Genomic DNA, 25,964 nt, shown 5'->3' on the forward strand with positions numbered 1-25,964 from the left:
ACAATGTTTTAAAATTTATTTTTTTCGAGTTTGGCATTGAACTGGCTTATGAAAAACTGGATAATTCGATTGTTTCGGATGAAGCAGAAATTACGCGCGAGACTCTGTTTGTAAAATTATTCTACTTTTTGTCGCGCGAGTCGACGTCACGCACAACGTTGTCGTTCTATCACTGCTTCTAGACGATGTACCGCGACAAATTTTCTACGAGCTATTTGTGCTAATAAAACTACTTGATTTTAGAACAAAATCAAGAGCACCCGTGATTGTCGTAGGTTTGTGAAATTTTCACAGAAACGCAGCGCTCGCGTTTCGCTGCGAAACAATCGAAGTTAGCCATACTTTCGTGCTAAAACATAGACGGTTTGACAGATGGAAAGTGTTGCCAAAATTTGTTGAGAAAGATTTTTTGGGTCGTCTAGAAGCAGTGTATGAGCTACATACACCGAGACTGCAGGTGAGGGATGGCTGTGAGAGAATTCACAACCGGTTTCTCACGCCACGCAAGCTCCGAAAAGCACAGAGATGAAACTTTTGGAAATCGATTTTAATGGCTAAAAAGAAAACAGAAAAGTTTATTTTGCTTTATGTGAATATTTCCCTGCTTATTACACTGGCAAAGACTAACTATACTTGATCGTTGACCATGAACTGCAAATTCAAATTTTTCTCAGCTCCACCGTTCTTTGCATGGCTGGGAGTTTTCTCTCACCTAAAATACTGTCAGTAGCTGTCAAAGTATGCTGTCAGTTAATGTCTCAGCTGCTCTTTCGCTGTTTCTAGAAACGCTCTAGTCTATTTGAACGGTATTAGAGTCGGTCGCATTGCCGCGGCAACGAAAGCTTGCCGTTACCGTGTGCACAATTTTGCCCACCGGGCTGTCACCGCGGTGACGTCTCTGCTCACACAGTGGTTATGGGATTTCCACTTTGTTTGCTAGCCCAGTTTTGACAGTACCCAAAACATAAGCAAAAATCTTCCATTTTTCAATCGAAGCTGGCTGTGCGTTTCTGGGAGCACTTGTCCTACCGATTCGCCATTTCTCGATTTTCCGCTGGAAACGTGCTGGAAGTTTTCGTGTTCGTTCGCTCGACCGTAGGTAAGTGTTGCGGGATCAAACTTCCCAAAGCTGTCGCTAGCTTGCTCGGCACCGGATGTACCGAGACTTTTCGAGTGGCTGTGTGTGCTGCAGCCAAGGTAGCAACTGCGTCAAGGTAGCACGCAAAAAGGGGCAATTTTGCCGAATTAATGCGACGTGCATGTACGCGGCACTACTTTCGGTCGACATTGTTCCGCAATGTTAGCAATGTTGGTTAGCGACGGACGTCATTTTAGATGCGGTTTTTTGACACATTTTCTTATATCCTTATTTCCTCCCCCACTTTAGTAGCCCCCCCAGTAGCGACATTCCAGAGAACTGCAGACCTACGCCTTCTGCGTCCCAAGACCGTGTGTGTTCGAGTGTGAGGCTTTTCCGCGATGGAAGCCAACGGCGAGCCGGTCGCCGTGGTTCCGCAACCACCGAACGGGGATGAACCGAAAACGACCATCAGCGAGCTGGAACCTACTGTCGAGCCAAAGCTACTACCAGACGAAACAGCCCAGACCGTGGGCGATGCCGGCGATGGAAAGGAACAGCAGCAGCAGCAGCAGCAGCAGCAGGACGATGCCGCTGTGCCTTCGGCACCCGTAGATAGCGCAAAGGAAGCAGGTGCGACGGTGGAGGAAACAGCAGCATCGGGGGGACTGGAGGGGAAAATGCACTCGCCCCCTCGCAACCGGAGCGGTTCGCGCGACAGCCACACATCACAGCCGGACCGTCGACGGCGCCGGAGCGGCTCGGAGGTCAGCGAGGCCGGTTCGCGCAAGAGCCGAAGCCGATCGCGCCAGAGCCGGCGATCGCGCAACCGGCGCGGCAGCCACTCGGCCAGCGTCAGCCGCAGCCGCAGCCGCTCGGGAAGTCGCCTATCGTCGCAGCGGCGCGTCCGCACACCGTCCCGGTCGCGGTCGCGCTCCGGGTCCGGCTCGCGGTCCCGCTCACGGTCCCGGTCCCGTTCGCAATCTCGCTCCCGCTCACGCTCCGGCTCCGGTTCCCGCTCACGCTCACGGTCCGGTTCCGGGTCGCGTTCCCGGTCCCGCTCCGGCTCGGGCTCACGGTCCCGTTCGCGGTCGCGATCCCGCTCCCGGGCCCGTTCCCGCTCCGGTTCGGCCTCGAGCTCGCGGTCCCGCTCGTCCAAGTCGAAATCGCGCAGCCGCAGCGTCAGTCGCAGCGTGAGCCGCAGCGTAAGCCGTAGCGTGAGCCGCAGCGTCAGTCGTAGCGTCAGTCGCAGCCGCAGCCGAAGCCGAAGCTCGCGGTCTGTTTCGCGCAGCAAGAGCCCGTCGATGGCGGCCGGCGAGGAGAAGGCCGGACCGAGCAGCTCGGGCAAGCACAGCAAGCCGGCCAAGCGCATCATCGATTCGGACGACGAGGAGGGCGAGGAGGGCGACCCGGCTGCCGGCAACGGCGAGGGCAAGGAGCGCGAGGAGGGCGAGGAGGACGAGCCCGGTTCCGGCGACGAGGGGAAAGCGAAGGGCAAGCAGACGCTGATCGATTCCGACGACGACGGCATCAAGGACGATGGGTCCGACAGGTACGGGCGTTGAGGGCTTCCGGGCGGTAGCGCACTGCAGGTCAAATAATGGTGTGTTTGTTGTTGTTTTACCCCCTCCCTTCCAGGGGCCAGTTCATGTCAGACTTTGACATCATGATGGCCAAGAAGAAGGAGGAAAAGTCGCGCCGCCGCAAGCGGAACGACATCGATCTGATCAACGACAACGACGACCAGATCGCGCAGCTGCTGCAGCAGATGCGCCAGGCGGCCGAGCACGACCGGCAGCTGAACGTGGAGGGCAAGCCGGCAACGAAGAAGATCGCCATGCTGAAGCACGCGATGTCGCAGCTGATCAAGAAGGATCTGCAGCTCGCGTTCCTCGAGCACAACGTGCTGAACGTGCTCACCGACTGGATAGCGCCGCTGCCGAACAAGGCGCTGCCGTGTCTGCAGATACGCGAAAGCATCCTGAAGCTGCTGTCGGACGTAAGTACTAGTGCAGCTTGTACACTCTTATAGGGTTTTCCAGGGGTTCTCACAGTTGTGCGACACTTCCTTGACTCTTTCCTATTAGAAGTGACCTTCATATGTTGGAAATTAGACTAGATGGCACCCTTTTTTGGACAGGCTCGTTGGAAATTCCTATTGGCTTTGTCCAACAAGGGTGCTAGAGAGTCCAATTCCCATTACAATAAGTTCTTTTCATGCAGGAAAGAATAAATAAAGTGTCCCACAGCTATGAGAACTCCTGGAAAACCCTTTATCTAACCGAGGTCGGATTTTTTTTGAAGTCTGTACGCTTTACTGTCGGGACAGCATGAGTTTGACCAAAAAACAAAACCCTTTCTCTCACCCTCCCAACAGTTCCCTACCATCGACCGGTCCTACCTGCGGCAGTCGGGCATCGGCAAGGCGGTGATGTATCTGTACAAGCACCCGAACGAAACGAAGGTGAACCGTGACCGGGCAGGCCGGCTGATAGCGGACTGGTGCCGACCAATCTTCAACCTCAGCACCGACTTCAAGGCGATGACGCGCGAGGAGCGCCAGCAGCGCGACCTGCAGCAGATGCCGCGCAAGCGCAAACCGTCCCCGGACTCGGCGGCCTCCACCAGCAAGAGCCAGAAGGGGCTGCCCTTCACCGAGGCGGACAAGTACGTACAGCGGATGCAAAGAAACAGAAAAAAATTGGTGCAATTGATTTTATTGCTTTTTTGCCTTCTTTTGCTCTCTGCTACAGAGGAACGTTGCGACCGGGCGACAAGGGCTGGATACAGCGGGCGCGCGTCCCGATGCCATCCGACAAGGAGTACATCGTGCGGCCGAAATCCAAAATTGATGTAGATATGAGCAGTGTAAGTGCATTTTGCCTGCTTGTGTGTGTGTGTGTGTGTGTGTGTGTGTGTGTGTGTGTGTGTGTGTGTGTGTGTGTGTGTGTGTGTGTGTGTGTGTGTGTGTGGGGGGGGGGGGGGGGGGGGGGGTGCCGTTTGCCGTCCATTTTTAATGCTTGTTTTTCCTTTTTTTCTGTTGCTGGTGGTACAGATTGCGAAGAAGAAGCTAAACCGCTACGAGAAGCATCTGAAGAAGTTTATCGACCAGAAGAGACTGAACTCGACGCGCCGCGCGGTCGACATTTCCATCGAGGGACGTAAAATGGCGCTCTAGGTTTTAGATTTTTGGGCTGGGTTTTTACACTTGCGGAGACGAACGGAGGTCGCTTTTTCCCCAACCCCCCCTCCTCACCCCCTTTACCTCTAAACACCCCACACTACTTGGGTTCAAGCATGTACAGCAGGCGCACCATTGTGAAGCGCATTATGGAGCAGGCGGCCGAACCATCGCTGCTTCTTTCACTCTTTCAAATTTTCTCTTTCTCGGTTCGATAAACACAATTTGGCTATTTTTTTTCTCCACTTGACACTTATTTCGTATTATTTTATTGAACGGCATCATCACGGTCGTTTTATCATCATCATTTTGCGTAACTGAATTTAGTAGAATTGAATGATTTAGGCAATTTTAAAATATTGTAAATTTGAACTAGGACACGTGGGCGTATGTGCACACCACCACCATCTGCTCGCACTCTACCCCCATCGCTTCAACAATAGGCTCACTCGAAACACAGCAAAACCTGTCGGAGGGTATGAGAGTTAAAGTAAAAATCATTTTTTCTCTCTAATTTTCCTGAAACTAACTGAAGTTCGCTCCAAGCTTATACTTAATCATGTTCGCACACCACCTACACATCCAATTATAATTTGAAGCGACAATAAAATAATAAAAAGAAATGGAGCAAAACATACAAAACGTACAAAGCATGCCAATTGATACACCTGCTCCGAACTAAAGTTTGGCGCGCCGGGCCGCGCCCACACTGTCCCGCACAAAGACCAAGCCGAGCGGATCGCCACCGGCGGCCGATCGCTGGACCGGGCGGAAATTGCTGGTGATCGGAGCGAAACGATCGCCGCCGGGTCGGGCCGGACAGCGGCGCAGCAGCCGGCGAAAGGCGGCAGTCTGCCGGGGGGAAACGTAGACCGGCGTGCGGTAGATGAGCCAGCGGACGCACTCCCGGTACGGGGCCGTCGTCATCGACCCGTCGTACGTGTAGTAATGCCGCCCGAGCTCCAGCCCGGCGGCCAGCCAGCGCAAACAGTCGGCGGGTAGGGCGGTGGTCCGCGTGCCCGGCCGCCGGATGTGGCGCAGCGCGCGCACGATCGGCTGCAGCGGGCGCCACACGGCGCTACCACCGCCATCGAGCCACAGCGCCACGACCGCCAGCCCGTCCGGGTGGGCCAGCGCCGCGCCGAAGCTGCCGTACCGGGCGTTGTAGTGGACGAGGTGAGCCTCCATCGAGTGGGCCCGACCGTCGAGCAGATGCTCGCTGCCCACCGCATCGTCCGGGCCCCAGTGGAAGTGGAGCTGCTCGAACAGGTACGCGCTGCCGAGCGGGCCCCCGACCAGGAACGGCCGGAAGGGACGCTCGCTCAGCGTTAGCTTCGCGGGAAAAGGGGGAGGTAGATGAGGATTCGACGGACTACTGGCAGGGTTCTCAAAGCTTACCACGGCGGACTGACCGTTGTTCGATAGCGTCGCCCGCCCCAGGCCGTCCCAGTGGCCCACGTAGTGCAGCGGGGCAGCATCGTCGACGATCCGTGCCCGGCCCTGCACCAGACAGACCGGGCTCTGGACCGTACCTTTCGATGCCGTTCGTTGCATTGCCAGCGGCACACTGGTGTGGGCGCCAGGATCCGAGCCACGTGCTCGTTTGATGTGGCAAAAAAAACACAAGGTTAGTCCGCAACAAAAGGAGCTATTGGAAATCGATGAAAACGGACCAATCGATTCTGACTTGTGGTGGGAGCTCGGAATCGGATCTACCCGATCGGAATCGGAATTCCGTGTTAGGATTCAATTCCGAAGCCGATTGCGATGCTGGAATCGATTCCGTTTCCGGAGTCGATTACGGTGTCAATTCCGGAGTTGACTCCGCAGCTGATTCCGGAGATGACTCCGGAGTTGAATTCGTAACCGATTCCGGAGTTGACTCCGTAGCCGATTACTGAGATGACTCCGGAGTTGAATTCGTAACCGATTCCGGAGTTGACTCCGTAGCCGATTTCGATGCTGGAATCGATTCCGGAGTTGAATCCGTAATCGATTCCGGAGTTGCCTCCGTAGCCGATTCCGGAGTTGACTCCGTAGCCGAATCCGAATCCGATTCCGGAGTTGAATCCGTAATCGATTCCGGAGTTGCCTCCGTAGCCGATTCCGGAGTTGACTCCGTAGCCGAATCCGAATCCGATTCCGGAGTTGATTCCGAAGTCGATTCCGAATCCGATTCCGGAGTTGACTCTAGAGCCGATTCCAGGGTCTACTCCGAATCCGGAATTAGAATCGGCTCCGGAATCACAATCAGCACAGGAATCGGTACCGACCTAGGGATCACAATTTGCTTCGGTAACGGAATTAGGATTGACTCCAGAAATTAGCTCCGAAATGAGAATCAGTTCTTGAATTGAAATAAGAAGTTTCAGAAGCAAAATCAGTCCGGAAATCTCCATGAGAGTGGATCGTTTACTAGTAAATTTGGATTCTTTGCGGCTATCAATACGTTGCATCATTGGACCTAAACGTCTACTCTTATGGAGATGCCGAAACCGACTCCGTTTCAAAACCGATTCTGATTTCGGAGCCAATTTCGATGCCGGGTCCGATTCCGGAACCAATTCCGGACACTGGTTCCGGATCTACTATCCGGAATCGATTCCAGAACATTTCGGAGCTAGCCGGAATCGATTCCGACGAATTCTTCATTTGCCCCATCACTAATTCTGACGCCACTTCAAGCACTCAAGGACGGCATTCCCAGCCCTCGCTTCGACCACGACCGGAATTATTTAAACCGTTTGAACGGGCGTGCTAAGTTTATCGTTAATCTATTATTCAAAATTCGCACCAATGGAAAACGGTAGGGAAATTAGTATTTAAATCGATTTTTTCTTTTCTTGTTGCTCTATCATGCAGACATATTCCGTACGGTCGTTTTATTTTCCCCCCACAATTGCCCTTTTGCTTTTGCTCACAGCTCTTTTACCAAATGCAAAATGTTCCCCGGTCGGTGCCAATTTCCGGTTAAAACATTGCATTTAATGTAATGTCATACATTTGGGGATGAACGCTCACTCGGGAGAATTAACAGGCTGGAATGATTACTCCTGCCTTTCGCACACACAATTATTCAACCGACTCACGGCAAACGAGAAGGACAGAAGGGCATACGGGCGGGGTAGTTAATTTCTTCGGTAAATAGTTGTCTTTGTAAATGCCAACGCCTGCCTAAAACGAACAGAAATTTAAATGCTATTTTGGCTAAACTAATTCACTAATTGAGGGTGAAGGAATTCGCTGTCCGGTCTTTTGCATTGTCCTACAAATATACATTGGTGTGTCTGCCCGCGGCCCACACCTCTACGTGCCCAGGCGCTGCTCGCACTTGGCGTACCGGTGCAGGCAGCGCACGAACTCCCGCTCGGTACTGTCCCGCAGCCGGGTGCCGAGCGGCAGAAACTCCGTCAGCCGTATCTGCCACGGCAGCAGCCCGTACGTGGAGCAGACGTCACCGAAGTAGAGGGCCAGATCGGGATCGGGCACGGCCCCGAGCGCCGCCTGCAGCCGGCTGTCCAGCAGCTCGATGCTCACGTCGGCCGCGTACAGATCGCGCCGCCGCACGGACTCGCCGATCGAGCGGGACAGGCTCACCAGCCCCTGCTTGCCGTCCTCGGGCGACAGAAAGCCGACCACCACTGTGCGGCCACTCCCGACTGGTTGGCGGGGGCTATCGTCCGCCTCCGCACCGCTACCACTGCGTTCCAGCCAAACGATGCGGTCCTTCCCTTCCACCGGTGCTTCGCGTACGCAGCGCTTCACTTCCTCGCAGTTGCGCTTGATGGTTCCTGCCAAAGGGAAGGGTGGAGTTCCAATTAGTGACTTTCCGGGGAGGGCGGGCTGGAAGGACAGATGGACCCCGCTTACCGTTGTGATCGTAGAAGCTAACGTACTCGATCTCAGCCGCCAGCGACCAGAAGATGAACTGGGCCAGCTGGCGGTAGAGGGGCGGTTCCGGCCCTAGCAGCACCACCAGATGTTTCGGCACCTTCGACAGCTTTGACACCGGTGCGGGAAGCTGCTGCTGCTGGTGCTCTGCGTACTGGTGGGCCTTTATGCGGATCCGTTTGCTGAAGAACGGTTGGCGCAGGGACTGCATCAGCTGCTCGACGATAGTGACGAGCTTGTGTACCAGCAGCCAGAGCAGGTAGACGAGCAGATTCGGTGCCGACTGGCCATTGTCGTACTCGGCGGTGTACGGTCTGTGCGGTTTCACCTTCATTTCAGCTTTCAACGAATTTTACCAACCCTCCTGACCGCACTACTGACACATACACACACACGCGGCGTATTGTTTTGGTTGTTGCACTTCGGAATGTGTACCGCTGTTTTGACAGTTGCCCGCTTACGTAGAACACTGTCACATTGCGGGCGGGCAGCACATGACAGACTGTACCACAGGCAGGACGACTCCACAGCAACGGTGGGTTTCGGTTGAGTTTGATTTTATGTTAAATCCGCAAAAATGCATTTAAATCCGCTTCCGTCCGAATGGAGTTCAAGAATGCGCCCAAAAACGGAATACTGATATAAATATACGAATCATACACTGCAAATTTTATAAGTTTGCTGCAGTTACATTTTTTACTGAAAGCTATTGAGTAATACATGGTTTTCTCGTTTCACTGAATATCAGTAAAACAAATTACTGAAAATGCAGCTATTTATTCTTTCAAAACGACATTTCTGAGCTTCAAAAGAAAACATAATGCGATGCCCACTTGCTCGTGATGAACAAACATTTGATTTGGTAACCGCTTACACCCCGATAAATTTTAGGTGCGTATTCGGCTTGCGGAATTAACGTTTCGGTTGAGAAAAATCTTCACACCACTTTGCTGTTCTTGCTGAAATTTCATGATAACTGTGAGTGCGTACCAAATCAACAAACTTGTTTCGACAAAATACAGTTCACATCTGTATAAATCTTTATGAAACAGAGATGAACAAGAGCAGCATGGACTGCCACCCGCGCAACAATAAAAACTCCAATTTCAATACTTTTTTTCGCCAATTTTTAATCGATATCAATGACTAAACAATCAGTAATATCAGAAAGGCTTTGTAGTATGTTCAAATTTTGGGTACTGTGGATACTGTTTCGAAGCGGACTTTCGACACTTGATCGTCTAGGCGATCATAAAAACCTTTCGGACGTTGGAGTTTAGAGGGATTACCTTGGGTAGGAGGACATAACTAAACTCCTTAAATGAGAAGTCGATAGATGATGGATGGGCTTAGTCCTATCCTGACAATCCGAACAAATCTGACCTGCCATGATCGGAGTTGGTTTTATCTATACTCAAAAGAAGTTAAAGGTCGGAAAGTTATCGTTTTCGCTAAGCTAGTTACATTTGTCTTTTATTGACAAGAACGATGGTTCTAAACGATATTTTCTTTCCTACTTTACAGTTTCTAGCTCGTGTTTCATAATACGGACGATTTGATTTAAAATCGCCATCGTGAGCATAACATGAAAACAATATTTTGCTTTTACGTTGGTGTTTACCTTTACAATGAATACTGAAGTACCGTCTTGCTTCGAATTACGGCCACTTCATTTTCAATCGGTCAGAGCGATAACTTGTTGCACGCGGGAAAAACAATATTTTCATTCGAAAGTAACTGGAAATACCTTGTATTGCAGTATGTTTGTCTCAAGTAATCCACGGACCACAGGTCGAGCGGTGAGGGCCAGGAGAATGCATTATTTTACACATATATTATTATATTATTACAGTTAATACCCAAATAACTGGTTTATGATATTAAACAATGCGATTGGTTATTGGTTTTCTTAAATTATTATATCATCCAAGCAAGTTTCAAATTCATTTTATTAAATAACTAAAATTGATTGTAAAGATTCTTCAATTAAGAGTCTGCAGCATACTGTGCAAAAGTCATAAAAAGTTCAAAACAATTAAGCAAAATCGCAATATCGCTTCTGAATGTACCCTTCCTTCCATGTTGCAAAATGTTTTCAGGATATATCTGAAGATGGTACAAAAACCTTAACAGCTGAAAAATTATCGAGACAAAAGTACAATCGTTCAGTACTATTATGAGGCCACGGACAAGTAAGGCCAGGTCAGACCAATTGATAGTGCATTTCTTTAAAAAAAAGCTCCAAGAAAATCGTTGCATCCTTAAAAAGCAATAGTGTGTAACCATTGTTCTCGTAAAATCAACAGTCAGGTTTTTATGGAATTATTCGTTTCTATTTTCTAATTTCTCCTCAAATTTGACCATATTAATTGGTCCGACAATCCATGTTATGGTGATCAAATTTGGAATAGTTCAACGATATGAATTGTCATATTAAAATATGTTCAGTTAATTTGTAATGAATAGGATCTTCCTATCTTTCAAAATCGCGCAAATATTTTCTCGGGCCTGACTGCATATTGAGGCGGGCCGGACTTTGCCGACCGCTGCCGTCAAATTTTACGCGATCATTCATATCGATATTTCCTTTCCGCCGACCCTTCCAAATTTGACCCAAACCCTTCAACAGCTTGCTTTTCCACCATCACTTCGTCCAGTCCCCAAAAGATAGCAGGGGCACGAGTTCTTAGTTTTTGCGTGATAACATAGAAACAGGCCAAATTAAAAAGCGCACACATCGACATCGGAATCGATTCTTGAATGAAACCTCAACAGATAAAAAGAGCGTGCTTGGTGTCAGCCAATTTTTCTTGCTAATTTCTCCGGCTACGAACCGTTGTGTTGAGATCGGTTTCGGAGCCTTTTAATGGCGTATGTGCAAGTAGTTTGTGTGAGGCATCTCTTGTAACGGATTTCGCTTTACCCAACTCGCGCGTAACGTTCAATGCATTGGGCCAACGATGATGAAATGATATTGTTTTGAGCTGTGGGCATGTATCGCAGCGTTCTACGCTTCCAAATAAGGTGCACGTGTTAAACAAAAATATTGCACATGTTAAAAAGGCAAATGTTTTCTGCTTCTGATAGTAAAATGCTTATGATAAATAAAATAAATATGCTTCTGATAGGTCTGGTAGTAATAGTAAATCTGATTGTAAACATAACCCCCGGGGGGAAAATGGAGGTATATTGGGTTGACAACACCAAATAGAAGGGGCCCCTCAATCGACGGGATCATCAACGGGGCCCCAAATGGACGCGGCAATGGAGATTATTCTTCGTATTATGGCTGTGTATGGCTGTATGTAGATGCATCTGTAACGGTTTTTTGGTCTTGTTGTATTCGCAAAACTTGAAATAGTCGATAAAAACCATATATAAATGAACATGTTCCATAGGTTCCTTGAGTATTTTTATACCCTTCCCCCCTTTCTTCTAACTGAAACCTTTCCCATTTCCCCTTCTCTTCGGTCCACAAACTGGATGTGTTCGATTAGGGCCAAGAATGAAAATTTTAGTTTTTGCATTAAAAGACACACACAATCCACTATCCCAGGCCAGGAATGTGAATACCATTTTTCGTGTGAAACAGCTGTCTGCTTTCGGCACAGAATCGCAAAGCGGTAGCAGGGGCCCCGTATACAACAACAGGACGGTTCATCCCAGCCAAGAGCGCACACAATGACATCGATTTAACCATTCCTCGAATGAAACCTCAACCCACTGAACCCACCGTTGACCAAACGACCTTCCTAGGCTTTTTAAAGCGACGCGAGCTTGGTGTCATTTTTTCCTGCTAATTTCTCCGGCTACGAGCCGGTGTATTGAAATTTTGTTTAGGGGCCTTTAAATTTTTGTCTGTGTATGATGTGTGCTTGTGGCTGTTGAAACGGGTTTTCTTTGTGGTTAAACGCAGCGTTCTGTTCTGTGTGCTGTGCATTGGATTTTAGCAGCAAGTGTCTCCGCGTTTTTTTTTTTTGGTGAGCTCGTGCATCGACCATCCACACCAAGACACCAAATGGACGGGCCCTTCATTGACGGGGCCCCTTATACACGGGGCCCCTTATCGACGGGGCCTCCTTACCGACGGGGGCCCTTACCGAAGGGGCCCCTTCATCGAAGAGTCCACATAATAGTTGGGGCCTCGTAAACCACCTTTGAGTTTTAGTTTCAGCATAGCTGTAACGGTTTTTTATCTTGTCTTCACGCAAAAAGTTGTATGTAAATAGTGATAAAACATCATTTTAATATTAACATGGCACAGTTTCTTTTTGGACATATAAATACCACCCCTTCCCGATTTCCCCTATTTGTCAGTTGACCACAAAAGTTGAGTAAGGCCCCGCGTGAAAATTTAAGGTTTTGCGTTAAAAGCAGGCACGCTCCACGATCTCAGGCTTGAGATGTGAATACCATTTTTCGCGTGAAAACAGCTGTCTGTTTTCGGCACACATCTGCAAAACAAGTATAGGGGCCCCTAGACAAGCGCAGGCACGTTTCATCCCAGCCAAATTGAAAAGCGCACACATCGATATCGATGGAATCGTTTCTCGAATGAAACCTCTACCCACTGGAGCACCGTTGCTTGCTTGATGTTAGTCAATTTTTCTTGCTAATTTTACCGGCTACGAGCCGATGTATTGATATTGTGTTTCGGGGCCTTTAAACTTTTGTTTGGGTGTGTTGTATGCTTGTGTTGTGTAACGGGTTTTCGGTGGTAGTTAAGCGCAGCGTTCTGTGCATTCCATTTTAGCAGCAAGTTGCTCTGCGTGGTTGTGGGTTTGGGTGTCTCGTGCACAGGCCACCCACACCAGCAAAAATTGACGGTTTCTCGCTCTGTCCAATACTTTGCGCCAACGATGATGAGGTATTGATTTGAGCTGTGCGCGCGTGTCGCAGCGCAGCTTTGATGCAAGTATTGGCAGATTTCTTAGAACATTTAATGTGCTGCTTTGAGTAGTATGGGCCCCGGTTTTCTGCAGTTCGGGGCCCTCGACAAAATACTGTGAGTAAAGCGATGGGAAAAATGAATTAATTAAAAATGTGTCTTTTTGAAATAGATGGTAAAAGTCCCATCCAGAGGGGGGGGTAGAATCAGTACGAAGTCGAACATCACAATGACGGGGCCCCCTAGATCGACGGGGCCCCTGGCGGCCGCCCAGTCCGCCCACCGTTTAACGCGCCACTGCTTATAGCCTGACATCAATTCCAATTCCACAATACCGGAATTGAGCTGGAATTGATATCCAAGCTGGTCAGGTCCTGGACAACTGGTGCCGGACTTATAATTTATAGAAACCAAAGCAAAAGGTTTGCCGGTACACCTGACATCAATACCGATTCCACAATACTGGAATTGATACCGAAGCTGGTCAAGTCTTAGAACTGGTCCTGGACTTATAACTTATAGAAATCAAACCAACAGGTTTGCCGGTATACGCCTGAGACATCGATCTCGATTCCACAATATTGGAATTGTGCTGGAATTGATACCGAAACTGATCAGGTTCTACAACCAAAAGGTTTGCCGGTACGCCTGACATCGATACCGATTCCACAATACTAAAATTGTGCGGGAATTGATACCGAAGCTGGTCAGACCCTATAACTGGTCCCGGACTTATAACAGCTCTACAAGACCAGATCACACACGCATTCGATTCTTGGACACTTCTATATGCTTATAGCAATCCTAGAACCAAACCCGAATCTAAATCAGTCCTGGTTGTGGAAATTGGCGCCTTGCACTGGAGTTGAAACCAAGCATACTCATCCTGGGACCAATATCCCGAACCTAAACCGATCCTGGAGCACGCCCCTTCTTTACCTGGCAAGTGGGACATTTTATATTTCTCGCCCAAATATTGATATTTCCACTACTACTTGAAATGAAACATGGATCAACACGCTCAACACCGTTAAATCAGCAGGTATTACTATTAATCCCATCATTTATTCGCTTAGCCGGAAAAGGCGAAATACTAGCATATAGTATAAAAAAACACATTTATAACTTAATATTCACTGATACTACTACACAATTGATCAAACTATTTCCACAATGTTTAGTCTGCGTTTAACTTAATGTTAAGTATCGAGATAATCTTCGTTTTTTTTTCTTTCATCTTTTAATCGTACCCTGGGTTCTATGTGTGTATGTGTGTGTGTTTGTGGGTTTCTGCGTTTGTTTGTTCTGCCCTATCAATCTTCTTTCGCGATCCTCGGCTCGATTATACTGCACACAAAAAAGGGGTTAAGAAAATTAAGTAAGAACTATTTAGTATTTGCCTTTCTCTTTAGTTTCTGTTACCTTCTGTTTGTCACTTTTGTTTTGTTCTTTTTTTTTGTTTGTAAGTTTCTGTTTGTTGCTTTTGTTTTTTTTTGTTACTTTCCGTTTGTTTCTGTTTTTGTTTGTTACATTTCTTCACAATGGTACCAGTCGGAAGGGGCCGCCTCGGTTCCCAGGTTTACTTGTAATGTAGTTTGTTTTCACGTTTCTTTTGTGGTTTACTTTACACTGCCATAATGAAAGAAAATATAGAAAGAAATAGAAAAGTTGCCTGCTGTTATTCTATATGTCTGTTTTTGTTTTCCTAGAGCACTCTTCATCTCTCTCTCTCTCTCTCTCTCTCTCTCTCTCTCTCTCTCTCTCTCTCTCTCTCTCTCTCTCTCTGCCTCTTCCACTGTGTGGCTTTCTTTGCAGCGATCTGTGTTGTTTTCTTTTCCCGCGCAGAGGGAAGAAATTTAGAAGAAAAGGAAAACAAAACTCTTCAACGGAAAACCCCGAAGCAAACGGCCGCTGGCAGTCTGGCAGCGTCCTTTATCAGCATCACCCACCTCCACACACGGGCGCACGACGACGGGGCAAACTGTACCACCCACAGCAATTCGGCCGCAGAGAGGAGAGACACAACACAGTGGCGAAATGCACTTGCTTGTCTCTCCCGGGAACAGGGCACCTGTGCGGGTGCGTATGTACGCGAAGGCTCCGCCGCGCGTGTCACGCTTCAGTGTGGGGTGCGTTGCGAGTGGAACAAGGAGTGGGTGGGGGGGGGGGGGGGGGGGGGTGGCAAATACCAGGCGTATGTGTTTCACTTTTTCCTAGAAAAAGCCAGCCCTGCATATCCTGTGTTACATCATTCTACACTTATTTTCTTTTCTTAGCAGGCCGGAAAAGTAGAGCGCCCTTCTTTACACATTACTACTTGACGGTTGTGTTTTTTTTGTTGTGTTTTTAGTATAGGTTTATCTTACTGTTTATGCTCTTGCTTTTCGTCTCTCACTCACTCTGTCTCTCTTTCTCTCTCTCTCCATCTCACTTTAGCCCTCATCTGTGCAAGTCTCTGCCTAAATCGTCATTCGCAGGATCTACAAGTAATTATAGTTTCTATAGCTCTTATTTGTTTTTTCTCTGTTTTGCGTTTCGGTGTGTCTGTTTTTATTCCTATACTTTTTTTCCGCACAATTGCACCGACCCCCGGGAAGGAAGCAGCATTTTAGGTTGGTTTCAGTGTCACAGTTCGGACTCAAAGTAGCTGTCGGGAGCAAAACAAAGGGGGGAAGAACAAAATGATGGGGGGAAGAGAGAATGGTTTTCTGCCTGCGTAATTTGCAGGCTTTGTGTTTGTTTTGTGTGTGTTATTTGGTAGCTTTTGAATTTGTTCGCACAGTGGTTTAGCACTACGGGGTTTGAGCCCGTTAGCTTACTAGTTTCAGTTCAGTTCCACACACTTTGTCTGGACACCACGTGGTTCAAGTCACAGACAAGCCACGCACGTGGTGCTCAAAAACAAGGGGTGATTGTGTTACAGAAAGAATGAGAAAGAGAGAGGGGGGGGGGGGGGGAACACGAATAGTCTTTTAAAAGGGGAATCCCAGCAAAATAAGCCCTTTTCTTCTATACAAAACACGATTGCTTATGGAAAGAATCATCCGACCGAAAGCTCTTCTCCGGTGTTGCTGTGTGGGTGTTGATGCCATTGGGGGGTGTTGGGCGGTGTTGGCAGAGTAACAACTCCAAAGAAAGATGTCACCACAGTCACGCCACCACCGAAACTCGAAATGTGTTGTGCCCGGAGGCAGTTCGACGTGTTCGCTGCTGAAGTTTGATAAACAGTGTGTGCTCGATAGACGGCGGTTAGAGCGGGGTGGAGGGGAGGAGTGTGAGCGCACAATAAACCAAAACGTCTTTCCGCGGCTCTATTGTTCCGCCTGTTCACGTCACAGCATCGAATTCTCTCCCACCCTCCCAGCCAGCACTCGGGAAAGGGTGGCGCTTGGTGATTCAACTCCCTGTTCTACAAGCCCCTGGAAACACACCCCTAGAAGAGAGAGAGGGGGAGAGAGAGCGAGAGATCTACGAGCCGGCTGCCACCAAACATCCCCCCCCCCCCCCCCCCCCCCTCTCCCCTGGTCAGACCGGCGGTCCGGTTTTAGTAGCCCGAGCCGAAGCCCCGGTTGCTGATGGCATTGCCGTTGCCAACCGATCGCTGCCCGTTGCCGACGTTGTTGCCCCGGTCGGAGCGCTGGCCGTAGCTGCCACCGCCGCTGCCCCGGTTACCACCGCCGCTGCCGCCGCCGCCACCGCCGACATTGCCACCGCCCATACTGCGCTGACCGCCGGCACCACCGCCACCACCGCCACCCTGGCCGCCTCGGTTAGAGGCGCCAACGCCCTGGCCGCCGGGTGGCCGCGATTGGCCCGAGCCGGCACCGCCGCCCGACCGTGGACCGTTCGAGTTGGCGTTGCCCATTCCACCGCCGCCGCTGCCCATGCGGCCACTGCCGCCTTCGCCCGGGCCGCGGACGCGCGTTTTCTTCTCCTCCACGTTCAGCTTGTGGCCGTCGGGCGAATTCTCCGGGAAGTAGAGTGGCTGTGGGAGGAAAACAAAATGAAACAGCGAATTAGCAAGGGCAGGAAATGCATTGGATTGGAAATGGATAACAACCGACAGATTTTGGCGCACAAAAGTATTCAAAAGGCCCAATCTGCGCTGCACAAAATTTCAGTGTCAATGTCATACAAAATTCTGACGGAAACAAATTCGATGTCAGCGTCACGTACTCAATTGTGATGATCATAGGTGATAGTCTAAAACAGTTGGTGTGACTTGGTGACATTATAGCAACCAGCGATTGATCAGTCACTTTGTCGTGACTTTTTTTTTTCAATGTAATCAGTTCTGCAAAATGTCATTGTCATGACAAATTCCGACTGAAACAAAATCATTTCAGCGTCACGAGCTCTAATGTGATGATCAGCGGTGAGATTCAAACAGTTGGTCGATCAATCACATGTTTGATGACATTTTGTTTAGCACCCATCTCTTGGTCGCGACATTTTCAGTCGGTGATCATCACGATAGTCATGCAAGATATGCGGTACGTGCGAGTGGTTCCAAGCAACAAATTAAGCATGCTTTCTTGCACTGTTTGTTAAGCAGACACAGCGAGAAAGCATGCTCATTTTGTTGGTTGGGACCACACACTAAGTATATTCCAAGAATGATGTGCTTATCATATGGAAAAAAATGTCATGACCAAGTGACTGACCAAGATTTGGGTGCTACAAAAAATGTCACCAACTGTTTGAGTCTCATCCTTGATGATCACAGTTGTGTACGTGAGCTGGTTTGAGCTTCGTTTCAGTCATGAGTGTTGGTGACTGAAACGGTGGCATTTGGCAGCACTATTCACAACCATAAAAAAGTCATGATTATGCTTGCGCCGGCTGACGCGTTCGGCATGTCTTTACACACTTTCATTGAGTATCAGCAATGAATATCAAGCTACCACGGATATATTGATTGTTTTCGGTGGTGATCATCACGTGATGCTCATGACATATTGCAGCACTGAGAACAACACAAATAAAGCGACAAAAAAGGAAAAAAATTACCATGTTGGCGAGACAGTTCTGCACCGAGGCGGGATCCTCGTACGTGATGAATCCGTAGTGGGGCGGTGTACGGACGCCCGGCATTTTTTGGACCGATTTCGACATAATGCGCAGATCGACGACGGTACCGAACTTGCTGAACAGCGTCTTCAGCTCCTCCTCCGTGGCGTGGTGCGGGATGTTGCCCAGGAACAGCTGGTGGTTGTCACCGAACTGTGCAGACGATCCCTGACGACGATCTGCGAAAGAAGGGGAGGTAAAATGTACTTCAAACGGTCAAATTTAAGGTATTTAAGAGATAATTGTTTCGGTATTGTGTGTGTGTGTGTGTGTGTGTGTGTGTGGTAGCCATCCTCGTGTATCGTACCTTCGTTATCATTGTAGTTTTGCCGCGAGTAGGAGGACTGTCGGTTGTCTTGCTGTCGCAGGCCACCGCCGCCCATCGAGTTACTGCTCGTGCCGTTGCTGCGGATGGACCGCTGCTGCTGAGATCGCTGCTGAGACATGCCGCCGTTGCCGAGCGTGCCCCGATCGTCCTGCCGGTCGGAGCCGTACTTGTTGCCAACGCCGCCGCCGAGAACGCTGCCGTTGGTGGAAGCACCGCCGGCCGGGGCTGGCGAGAGAATGTCACGCTGCTGCTGCTGCTGCTGTCGGTTGCCTCCCGTGCTGTAGCTCGAGTGCTGGTGCGACGACTGTTGCGTTTGCTGCTGCTGCTGTTGCTGTAGCTGTTGCTGCTGCTGCTGCGAGTGCCCGCCCGACTGCGCCGAGGTGGTGTGCGAGCTCAGCGACGACTGCATCGCCGAGGCAAAGCTCAACGGTGCGCCAGCGCTAACGCCCGACTTGACCAGGTTGGCGTACGTCTTCGGTTCGAGCGAGACGGGCGGCTGCTGCTGTGGCTGCTGCTGTTGCTTACCGAAGCCGGCCACTCCTCCCTGCTGCTGCTTTGAGTGCAGCTGCTGTGAGTGCGAATGCTGCTGATGGGATTTATGCGACTGCTGCTTCTTTTCCAGATCGTGGCCAAGTTCGTCGCCGCCAGCCGGGGTCGCGCTCGCATCGCCCATGCTCAGCGTATCGCCCTCGGACGGCTGGTGGCGGTTCTGCTGCTGCTGCTGCTGGGTTGCTTGCGGCTGGACTGGCAGCGGCTGTTGCGACTGGCCCAGCCCGAGTTGATTGGTTGCTGGTGGTTGAGTTTGATTTAGCTGGGATTGATGTGGCTGCTGCTGCTGCTGACCGGGCAGCAGATGGGAAGGCACTCCCATTGGCGTTTGATCGAGCTTCGACTTGAGCCCCTGCGGGTCGACGGTGGACGACGAGAGCAGCACGGCGGCGACGGCGGCCGCGGCCGAACCGCCCGCATCGGTTGCCCCACCACCCACACTCTTCAGCAGGCTCTCGTGCAGTCCGTTCAGCTGCTGCTGCTGCTGGGCCGGCTGCTGCTGCGGCGGCACCTGCTGCGTCGATTGCTGCTGCTGCTGCTGCTGCTGGGAAGCGGGTTGGTTTTGGGCGGCGGCGACGGCGGCTGCAGCGGACGGCGGTGCACCATAGCCCGGCGTCACGCCCGGCAGCAGCCCGGTACCGGCCGAGCCGATCACGGTCGACGGGTAGTACAGGGCGGCCTGTGGGGCCGTCTGCGCCCCGAGCACCTGGCCCGGCTGGCCCGCCGGATGACCGTGCACACCACCACCCGCCCCGACGAGACCGGCGGGCGTCGCGAGGGCACCCGGTGGGCCCGCGCCGACCCCGAGCGGCTGCCCGTCCGCTCCCAGCGCTCCCGCATCGACCCCGCCAACCCCATCAGCTCCGTGCAGACCGTCCTCGTCCGTGCCGTTCGCCCGGTCGCCCGCCTCATCCAGCTCGTCGTCCGTGTACACGTCCTGGTAGCGGAAGATGTCGTTGTGCACGTAGTACTTCTTCGGCGACTGGGCCGCCAGCACGAACGTTTGCGTGAAGCGGCGCATCGGCTGCCCATCGTTCGACAGCTCGCCGGTCACCTGCACCACCACTCCGTTGCCGAGCGTGGCCTGCGAGTCGACCTGGCTAATCTTGGCGTGGCAGTCGCGGAAGTTGAGCTGCTGGATCTTGCTCTGTATCTGCTTCTGGCCGATCACGAGCGTCGCCTCCTGGCTCTTCGCGTCCAGCCCGCCGTGCACGAAGCTCGACGAGTTGTTGTAGAACCGGTGCAGAAAGTCGGGCGCTTTGTTCAGCAGCGTGTAGTACTGGCGGACGAACTCGCGGCCGACATTTTGCGGCGAGGGCTGCGCATCCATCACCATGGTTGTTGCGCCCGACGGTGCGGTTGTTGCGTGTGAGCGAGAGAGAGAGCTTCGGGGGAGAGCGCTTTACGGATGCTTGTTGTGTTTGACGGGCACGGGAAGGATTACAGGGAGAGTCCTGGAACGAGAGAGGAGAATGTAGATGAAAAAATGAGGCATTAAAACATTGTGTGGATGTGGCGGGTCTCTAAGGAACACATGCGACTTAAACGGCAAGAGGGTTAGAATTAGTGATGGGTAAAGTTGGCAAAATTCCGGAGTGGATCCGACTCCGATATATTCGGAACCGACTCCGGAAGGTAGGTCCGCCCAGCTTTATCCAGAGTTTATCGGAATCGTCCGCAATAGCCCGCAGTCGTCCGGAGTATTCCGGAGTCGTTTGGAGCCGGAGTCGTACGGAGTGGTCTGGAGTCGGCTGGAGTCGTTCGGAGTCGGAATCATTCGGAGTTGTCCAGAGTCGTTCGGATTTGACCGGAATCGGACAACTCCGACTCCAGAAGACCCCAAACTAGTCTTGGGTTTCACGAATCTCTCGTTGAGATTCATTCATATGAATCTTACAGTGATGAGTGATTCGAATCTCGTATCAACTCTTCAAAGATTCATGAATCTCTAAAGATTCATAAATCTCCAATGATTCATGAATCTCAAAAGATAAATAAATGTTCAAAGATTCATTAAAATTCATAAATCTCCAGGGATTCATGAATCTCTAGCGATGTATCATTTTCAAAATATTGTATTTGCACGATCCCACCTAACAAAACGCCCGTCGTGGATTCAAGCCTCGCATGGACCGTCTCCCCGCAACAAACCAAACTATCCGACTGCGTGGTACTTGTGGTTACGCCAAGAAGAAGAATACTGAGCTGCTCAAGCTCTAGGAATCTTTGGAGATGTATGCATCCCTTGAAATTCAAGAGTTCCTAGAGATTCGTGAATCTTTTGAGGTATGTGAATCTTTTGAAATTCATGAATCTTTGGATATTCTTGCATCTTTGCAACCGAGATTCAGATTTATTGAATCATTTCAAAGATTTCTTCAGACTTGTGAATCTGAATCAGATTTACCCAGCACTACTCCAAACAACTACAGACGACTCAGAACGAGCCCGGACGTCTCCAGATGACTCCGACTCCGGATGGATTCCGGAATTTTCGGATTTTTCCGGAGTCAGAGCCGAACTAACATAGCCGGAGTTGGATCGGAGTCGTGGATGCACTCTAAGTCATTATTATTGAAAATGACACAAACAAGTCTATAATTTGTCTGGACAGCAGAAATGAATGTTTTCTTGGGCTTTTAAGCAATGTAAAAATCTCCGCAATTAGGTTAAAATTAGCAATCAGCTCAAAATTAGAGGAAATTGGAAGAAATACTGGTTCTTCCAATATTTCAAGAAGGTTTAAATTGCTTCCGACAAATTTGTTTTTTTTTTTTGTAATAAAAAACGAAAGAAACAACGTAAAATCCATTCCTTCGCTACGTTCATTCGGGAAGTTGTCTGTCTGGCGGCAACACGATAAGCTAATTGCAGCCCACTGCACACCAATGCATCTTCTTCCTATTTTCGTTGCTGTTGTTTGGTCCCGCGCTCTTTCTTAAAGCGTCGGCCCATTCAAGCCCATCCAGGGAACGGGCGGGGGGATAGCTCTCCAACAGGCACCTACCACTGCTCCCAGCCCCAGTCCTAAATTGGAACTCTTCTTTGTGCACCACGGGTCAAGGTTGTGTCCCGCGCTCGTGTCGCCATTAATGGAACAGTGAAGGTCGTCGTGGTGTAGTCCTTTTAATTTCTTTTTTTTTTTTGCTGGTTTTTATCAAGCCAAGAAACCAGTCGCAGCAAATGTGCGTTCTGCTGAGTGAGTGAGTGCTTTGTGTCCTTCATTGTTGGCCAGCGCCATCCATGCAGCGGAACCGGTTTAGAATTTTACCAGGTTTAAAACAAAAGAAATGTCTGCTGCGTGCTCTGGCGGCGGACGCCATCGTGGCGCACACTGTGCGCGCGGCGCGATGGAAAAATTGGTTTCCCGGCCACACCACACCCGGGGTGGTCGAACTTTTCCGGCTGCATTCGGGAGGCTGATTCATCAAACGTGTGTGCCGCCCCCCACGGACTGCCGGCCGGGGTTTTACATGCTTGCTGTGTGTGGTGGTGGGTGTGCAGCACCGGAAGTGCCGTGTAGCAGGCGAAGAGCATTTTCCGTTTGCTTTTCAATTCTTGTCTGCATTGCTTTTTTTTCTTCTTGCCCGCCGACATGTTTTCTTGCTATTTGTGTGTGTGTGTGGTAGCGCGCCTCCGCACACCACACCGTTGAGGAGGGCCGAGGGCGGATTGTGTGTGCGCGTGTGTGTGTGTGTGGATTTACCGCAAGAAAACGCGCGACCACACTCTCACACACACACACACACACGGTTAGAACGGTTTAATTTTAATGGTGTGTACGTGCGTTTGTTCTTCTCGTTATAGGGGGGGGGGGGGGGGGGGGGTGAACTTGCCCATTGGGAAGCGATCTACATTTACGCATTGTTTCATTTCGTACGTGTGTGTATGTTTTAAGCGCAAACCCGTTCAATGCGTCTCGCACTCTACATACACAAAGAACACACACACACATACAGGACGCACACAAAAAGGGCTCTTTTCTTTGCGTGTTTGGATGTGTTAATGCCAACAACAACAAAAAAAACGCACCACACACAAACACTGACACAAAGTCCTTGCCTTTATGTTTGCAGCACAAGAACAAAAAGAGAAGCCTCCTGTACCTGTGCCCCTCTCCGCCGCATTCCCTTTACACCCTATGCCAAACAAAGCGCACCTGGTGCTGCTGGTCATGGTAGTGGTGGTGGTGTGTTGCGCTACACACCTTTGGCAGGCCACAGCCATAGAAAACCTAACCTGCAAAAACCGCTCTCCGCACACATGTGCAAAAAGCTGCCGCTTGCTGGTTGGTATTGTGTGTGTGTGTGCGGCACCTCGCCTCCCCATCACTCCCCGCTGGCGTGGTCGTGGAAAACGGGCCATTTCCATTTCTCCCCATTTTCCACCATTTTAATAAAAAAAGGAAAATTCTTAATTCGGGACACAATGTCCGTTGGATAACAAAAAAAAAAAAAGAATAAGCTGCCGCACATGCGTCTCTCGTGGTGGTGTGCGGGACGCACCGCCTGCCCTCCGCCCGCTATCAGGGGACGCCCAGATTGGCACAGAGAGAGCGCACACACACACACACTGAGGAATAAAATGGCTGGATTCGTTTCAGAAGGGCAGGCGGGGAGAAGGGAGCTAAAAAGGGCAACTTTTTCATCATCTTTTCGTTCTCCTTCCCCCCTCTTCCACCTTTGTGAAGGTAATGAAAGGGAAAAGCGTAGGCTTTTTTAATGAACGAATCCCACCGACTTCCCACACATTTACCCCCAACCCACCCACATACACACACACACACACACACATGCGCCACCTCCACCCCCCTTGTTGGAATGGCGATGTGTTTGCCTCTTTGGTTTTTTTTTTGTTTTAAAATAACGCGTATATTGTACGCGCGCCGCCCCATTGTTTGCGCCTCCACCGCCGGAAATGTCGCGAGGTGGTGGAGAAGAGCAGCCGTGCCGAGCCGATATTTCAGGGATGGATGAGTTTGTTCTTCTTCTTCACAGTACACGCACACGCACACTTGGATGGTTCACTGACCTGCTGATGCCTTGCTGCCTGCCGCTGATGGTGGATGATGAAGATGATGAGGATGATGGCCGGGCACTACTGAAAAACCCTTCGACGGAGCGCTCACCACTGCGCGTACACACACACACACACACCAACACGCGCGCGTTGCGAGAGATGCGTGAATGAACGAAGAAACGTTCGCCTTAAAGGAAGCTGCTGCTGCTGCTCCGGGAGTGCCGGGAGAAACGGGCAAAGAAACGGTAACACAAAAGAAGTACCCGGGCGGCTGCTGTGGCGTTGCTTTTCCGGTGCGCGAGCGTTACGTCTCGTCCACTGCTGCTGCTGCTAGAGTCGTCCGTGTCCGACTGCTTCCGCTCTCCTGTGTCGGTCGGCGTTGCGTCTGTGTGCGTGCGAGGTGTAGAGGGGGGGGGGGGGGGGGGTGGGACTGGCACCTGAAGCCGGAAGTCGCCGAGCGCGTGTGTGTGCGCCCTTCGGCACCGAGTGATGGCGAGCGACGATGTGTGTCTCTCCGACCGAGCCGCCGGCGTGCGTGTAGTGTCACAGACCGCGCTGCTCCTGCGAAAATGCTTTACTTCTTCCCGCCCCACAAAAACACACACAACCGATGCTGCTGATCAGGGGGTTGAGGACGACGACGGCGGTGGCAATCCTTTTTCTGATGTGTTTGTGTGCAAGTATGTGCGTTTTAGGGCTCGAAGCGAAGAAAGGCGCAAGGCTATTCTCGCACGCCTAACGGCAGCAAAACGGCGACGAATGGCCACGGTGGGGCACAGCACTCGCGGTGAAAGCGCGCAAGGGAACACACCACACCAGTAACGGCTCGGGCGAGGAGGGGAGGGAGGCGATACGGCCGCACTTCACAGACAACCTCGCGCTGGCGTCGGCTTCGGGCTGGTCGATCACGCTTCGTTCGTTGTTTTGCTCTGTGTGTGGCCGTTCCTTAACTTTCTCGCTCGCTTTCGGTCCGGTACGTTTTAATACGCGAAACGGTTAATTTCGGTCTCTACGCTCCGGCGGAAAGAGTAGACGGATGAGCCTCTGCCCCTGGGAGACGGCGTCTTGGAGATGGTCGGTCTGCCCGGTTGTTCGGATGCGCACGGACCATCCGCATCAGCCGGGCCGTGGCCATTGTACGGCTCTCTCTTTTTCTCTCTCCTGCTTGAGTTGCCCTGTCGGTGCGTCGCACCTGTGGGTGGGTAGATACTGCCCGGTTCGGTTCTCCAGCCGCTGTCACAGTGTTGGGCGAACCCTTTCCCCAAGCAGCATTTTAGCGGCGCGCACACAGAACAATGCACGCGTGCTCGACAGGTGCATTGTTGATAGATATCGTTGGTCACTAGAATAAGAAAAAGTAAAGCAACACGTTTAGGCGAAAGGCCATGAGAGTGATAAAATGCTGACAAATTTTTCAAAACGTGAGCTTTTGTCACTTTTTTGAGCTTTAGTCAAAATTTTGTAACGAGCTCAAAATCAAAAAAAAAATTGTTTTTGCGAGCTTTATACGCTGCACGACAGTGAGTTCGCCGTACAACTCGTATAGCTCGTCGTTATAACGGCTCCTCCATTATCCTTCTACACATACTACGGGACCAAGAATCGTTTCGTCAGATTTACTTACTATACTTACTTACTATACCGGTACTATACTTACTTACTTACTTATCCGGCGCTACAACCGCTTTGCGGTCTTGGCCTGCCTCAGGAGTGTCCGAAACCGCTCACGGTCTCACGCCTTCGTCTGCCAGTCCGTTATCCCGGCATTAATGGCGGACGCCTCCACGCCATCTTGCCACCTCAATTTGGGCCTACCACGCCTCCTCTGTCCTTGTGGACGGCCTAAAAAGGCTTTACGGGCTGGGTCGTCCGTTTCCATGCGTACAACATGGCCAGCCCACCGGAGCCTGGCGAGCTTAATACGCTGTACGACAGTGAGGTCGCCGTACATCTCGTATAG

At 50.8% G+C, this 25,964-nt stretch overlaps 4 protein-coding genes across 6 annotated transcripts; 1 reads left to right on the forward strand and 3 right to left on the reverse strand.

The window, feature by feature from the left end:
- The first annotated feature begins 906 nt into the window (after positions 1-906).
- On the forward strand, positions 907-4,902 carry LOC1271845 (IWS1-like protein). 2 transcript variants are annotated; one of them, XM_061646008.1, is made up of 6 exons: positions 907-1,099; positions 1,391-2,630; positions 2,717-3,077; positions 3,456-3,745; positions 3,832-3,946; positions 4,134-4,902. In XM_061646008.1, exons 2-6 carry the CDS (start codon positions 1,480-1,482, stop codon positions 4,254-4,256), a joined length of 2,040 nt encoding a protein of 679 aa, XP_061501992.1. In that variant the 5' UTR covers positions 907-1,099; positions 1,391-1,479; the 3' UTR covers positions 4,257-4,902. The 2 variants fall into 2 exon arrangements, with proteins under 2 accessions (XP_061501992.1, XP_061501990.1); XM_061646006.1 differs by having other exon boundaries at positions 908-1,099; positions 1,388-2,630.
- LOC1271844 (carbonic anhydrase) lies at positions 4,753-5,974 on the reverse strand. The gene has a single exon (XM_061646013.1). It carries the CDS (start codon positions 5,811-5,813, stop codon positions 4,938-4,940), a length of 876 nt encoding a protein of 291 aa, XP_061501997.1. The 5' UTR covers positions 5,814-5,974; the 3' UTR covers positions 4,753-4,937.
- Positions 5,975-6,625: 651 nt separating this feature from the next.
- On the reverse strand, positions 6,626-8,800 carry LOC3289675 (dehydrodolichyl diphosphate synthase complex subunit Nus1). Its single transcript, XM_565967.4, has 2 exons — positions 8,130-8,800; positions 6,626-8,050 (listed from the first exon to the last, which is right to left on the reverse strand). The coding sequence occupies exons 1-2, from the start codon at positions 8,482-8,484 to the stop codon at positions 7,566-7,568; spliced, it is 840 nt and encodes a 279-aa protein (XP_565967.4). The 5' UTR covers positions 8,485-8,800; the 3' UTR covers positions 6,626-7,565.
- A 5,268-nt stretch (positions 8,801-14,068) lies between these two features.
- LOC5666791 (RNA-binding protein FUS) lies at positions 14,069-25,117 on the reverse strand. Of its 2 annotated transcripts, none has more exons than XM_061644753.1 (4): positions 24,268-25,117; positions 18,416-20,439; positions 18,049-18,287; positions 14,069-17,023 (listed from the first exon to the last, which is right to left on the reverse strand). In XM_061644753.1, the coding sequence occupies exons 2-4, from the start codon at positions 20,319-20,321 to the stop codon at positions 16,583-16,585; spliced, it is 2,586 nt and encodes an 861-aa protein (XP_061500737.1). In that variant the 5' UTR covers positions 20,322-20,439; positions 24,268-25,117; the 3' UTR covers positions 14,069-16,582. The 2 variants fall into 2 exon arrangements, with proteins under 2 accessions (XP_061500737.1, XP_061500732.1); XM_061644748.1 differs by having other exon boundaries at positions 24,017-25,117.
- Between the last annotated feature and the right edge of the window lie 847 nt (positions 25,118-25,964).

This window comes from Anopheles gambiae, chromosome X (assembly GCF_943734735.2).
Source record: "Anopheles gambiae chromosome X, idAnoGambNW_F1_1, whole genome shotgun sequence".
Classification (NCBI taxonomy): Eukaryota; Metazoa; Arthropoda; class Insecta; order Diptera; family Culicidae; genus Anopheles; species Anopheles gambiae.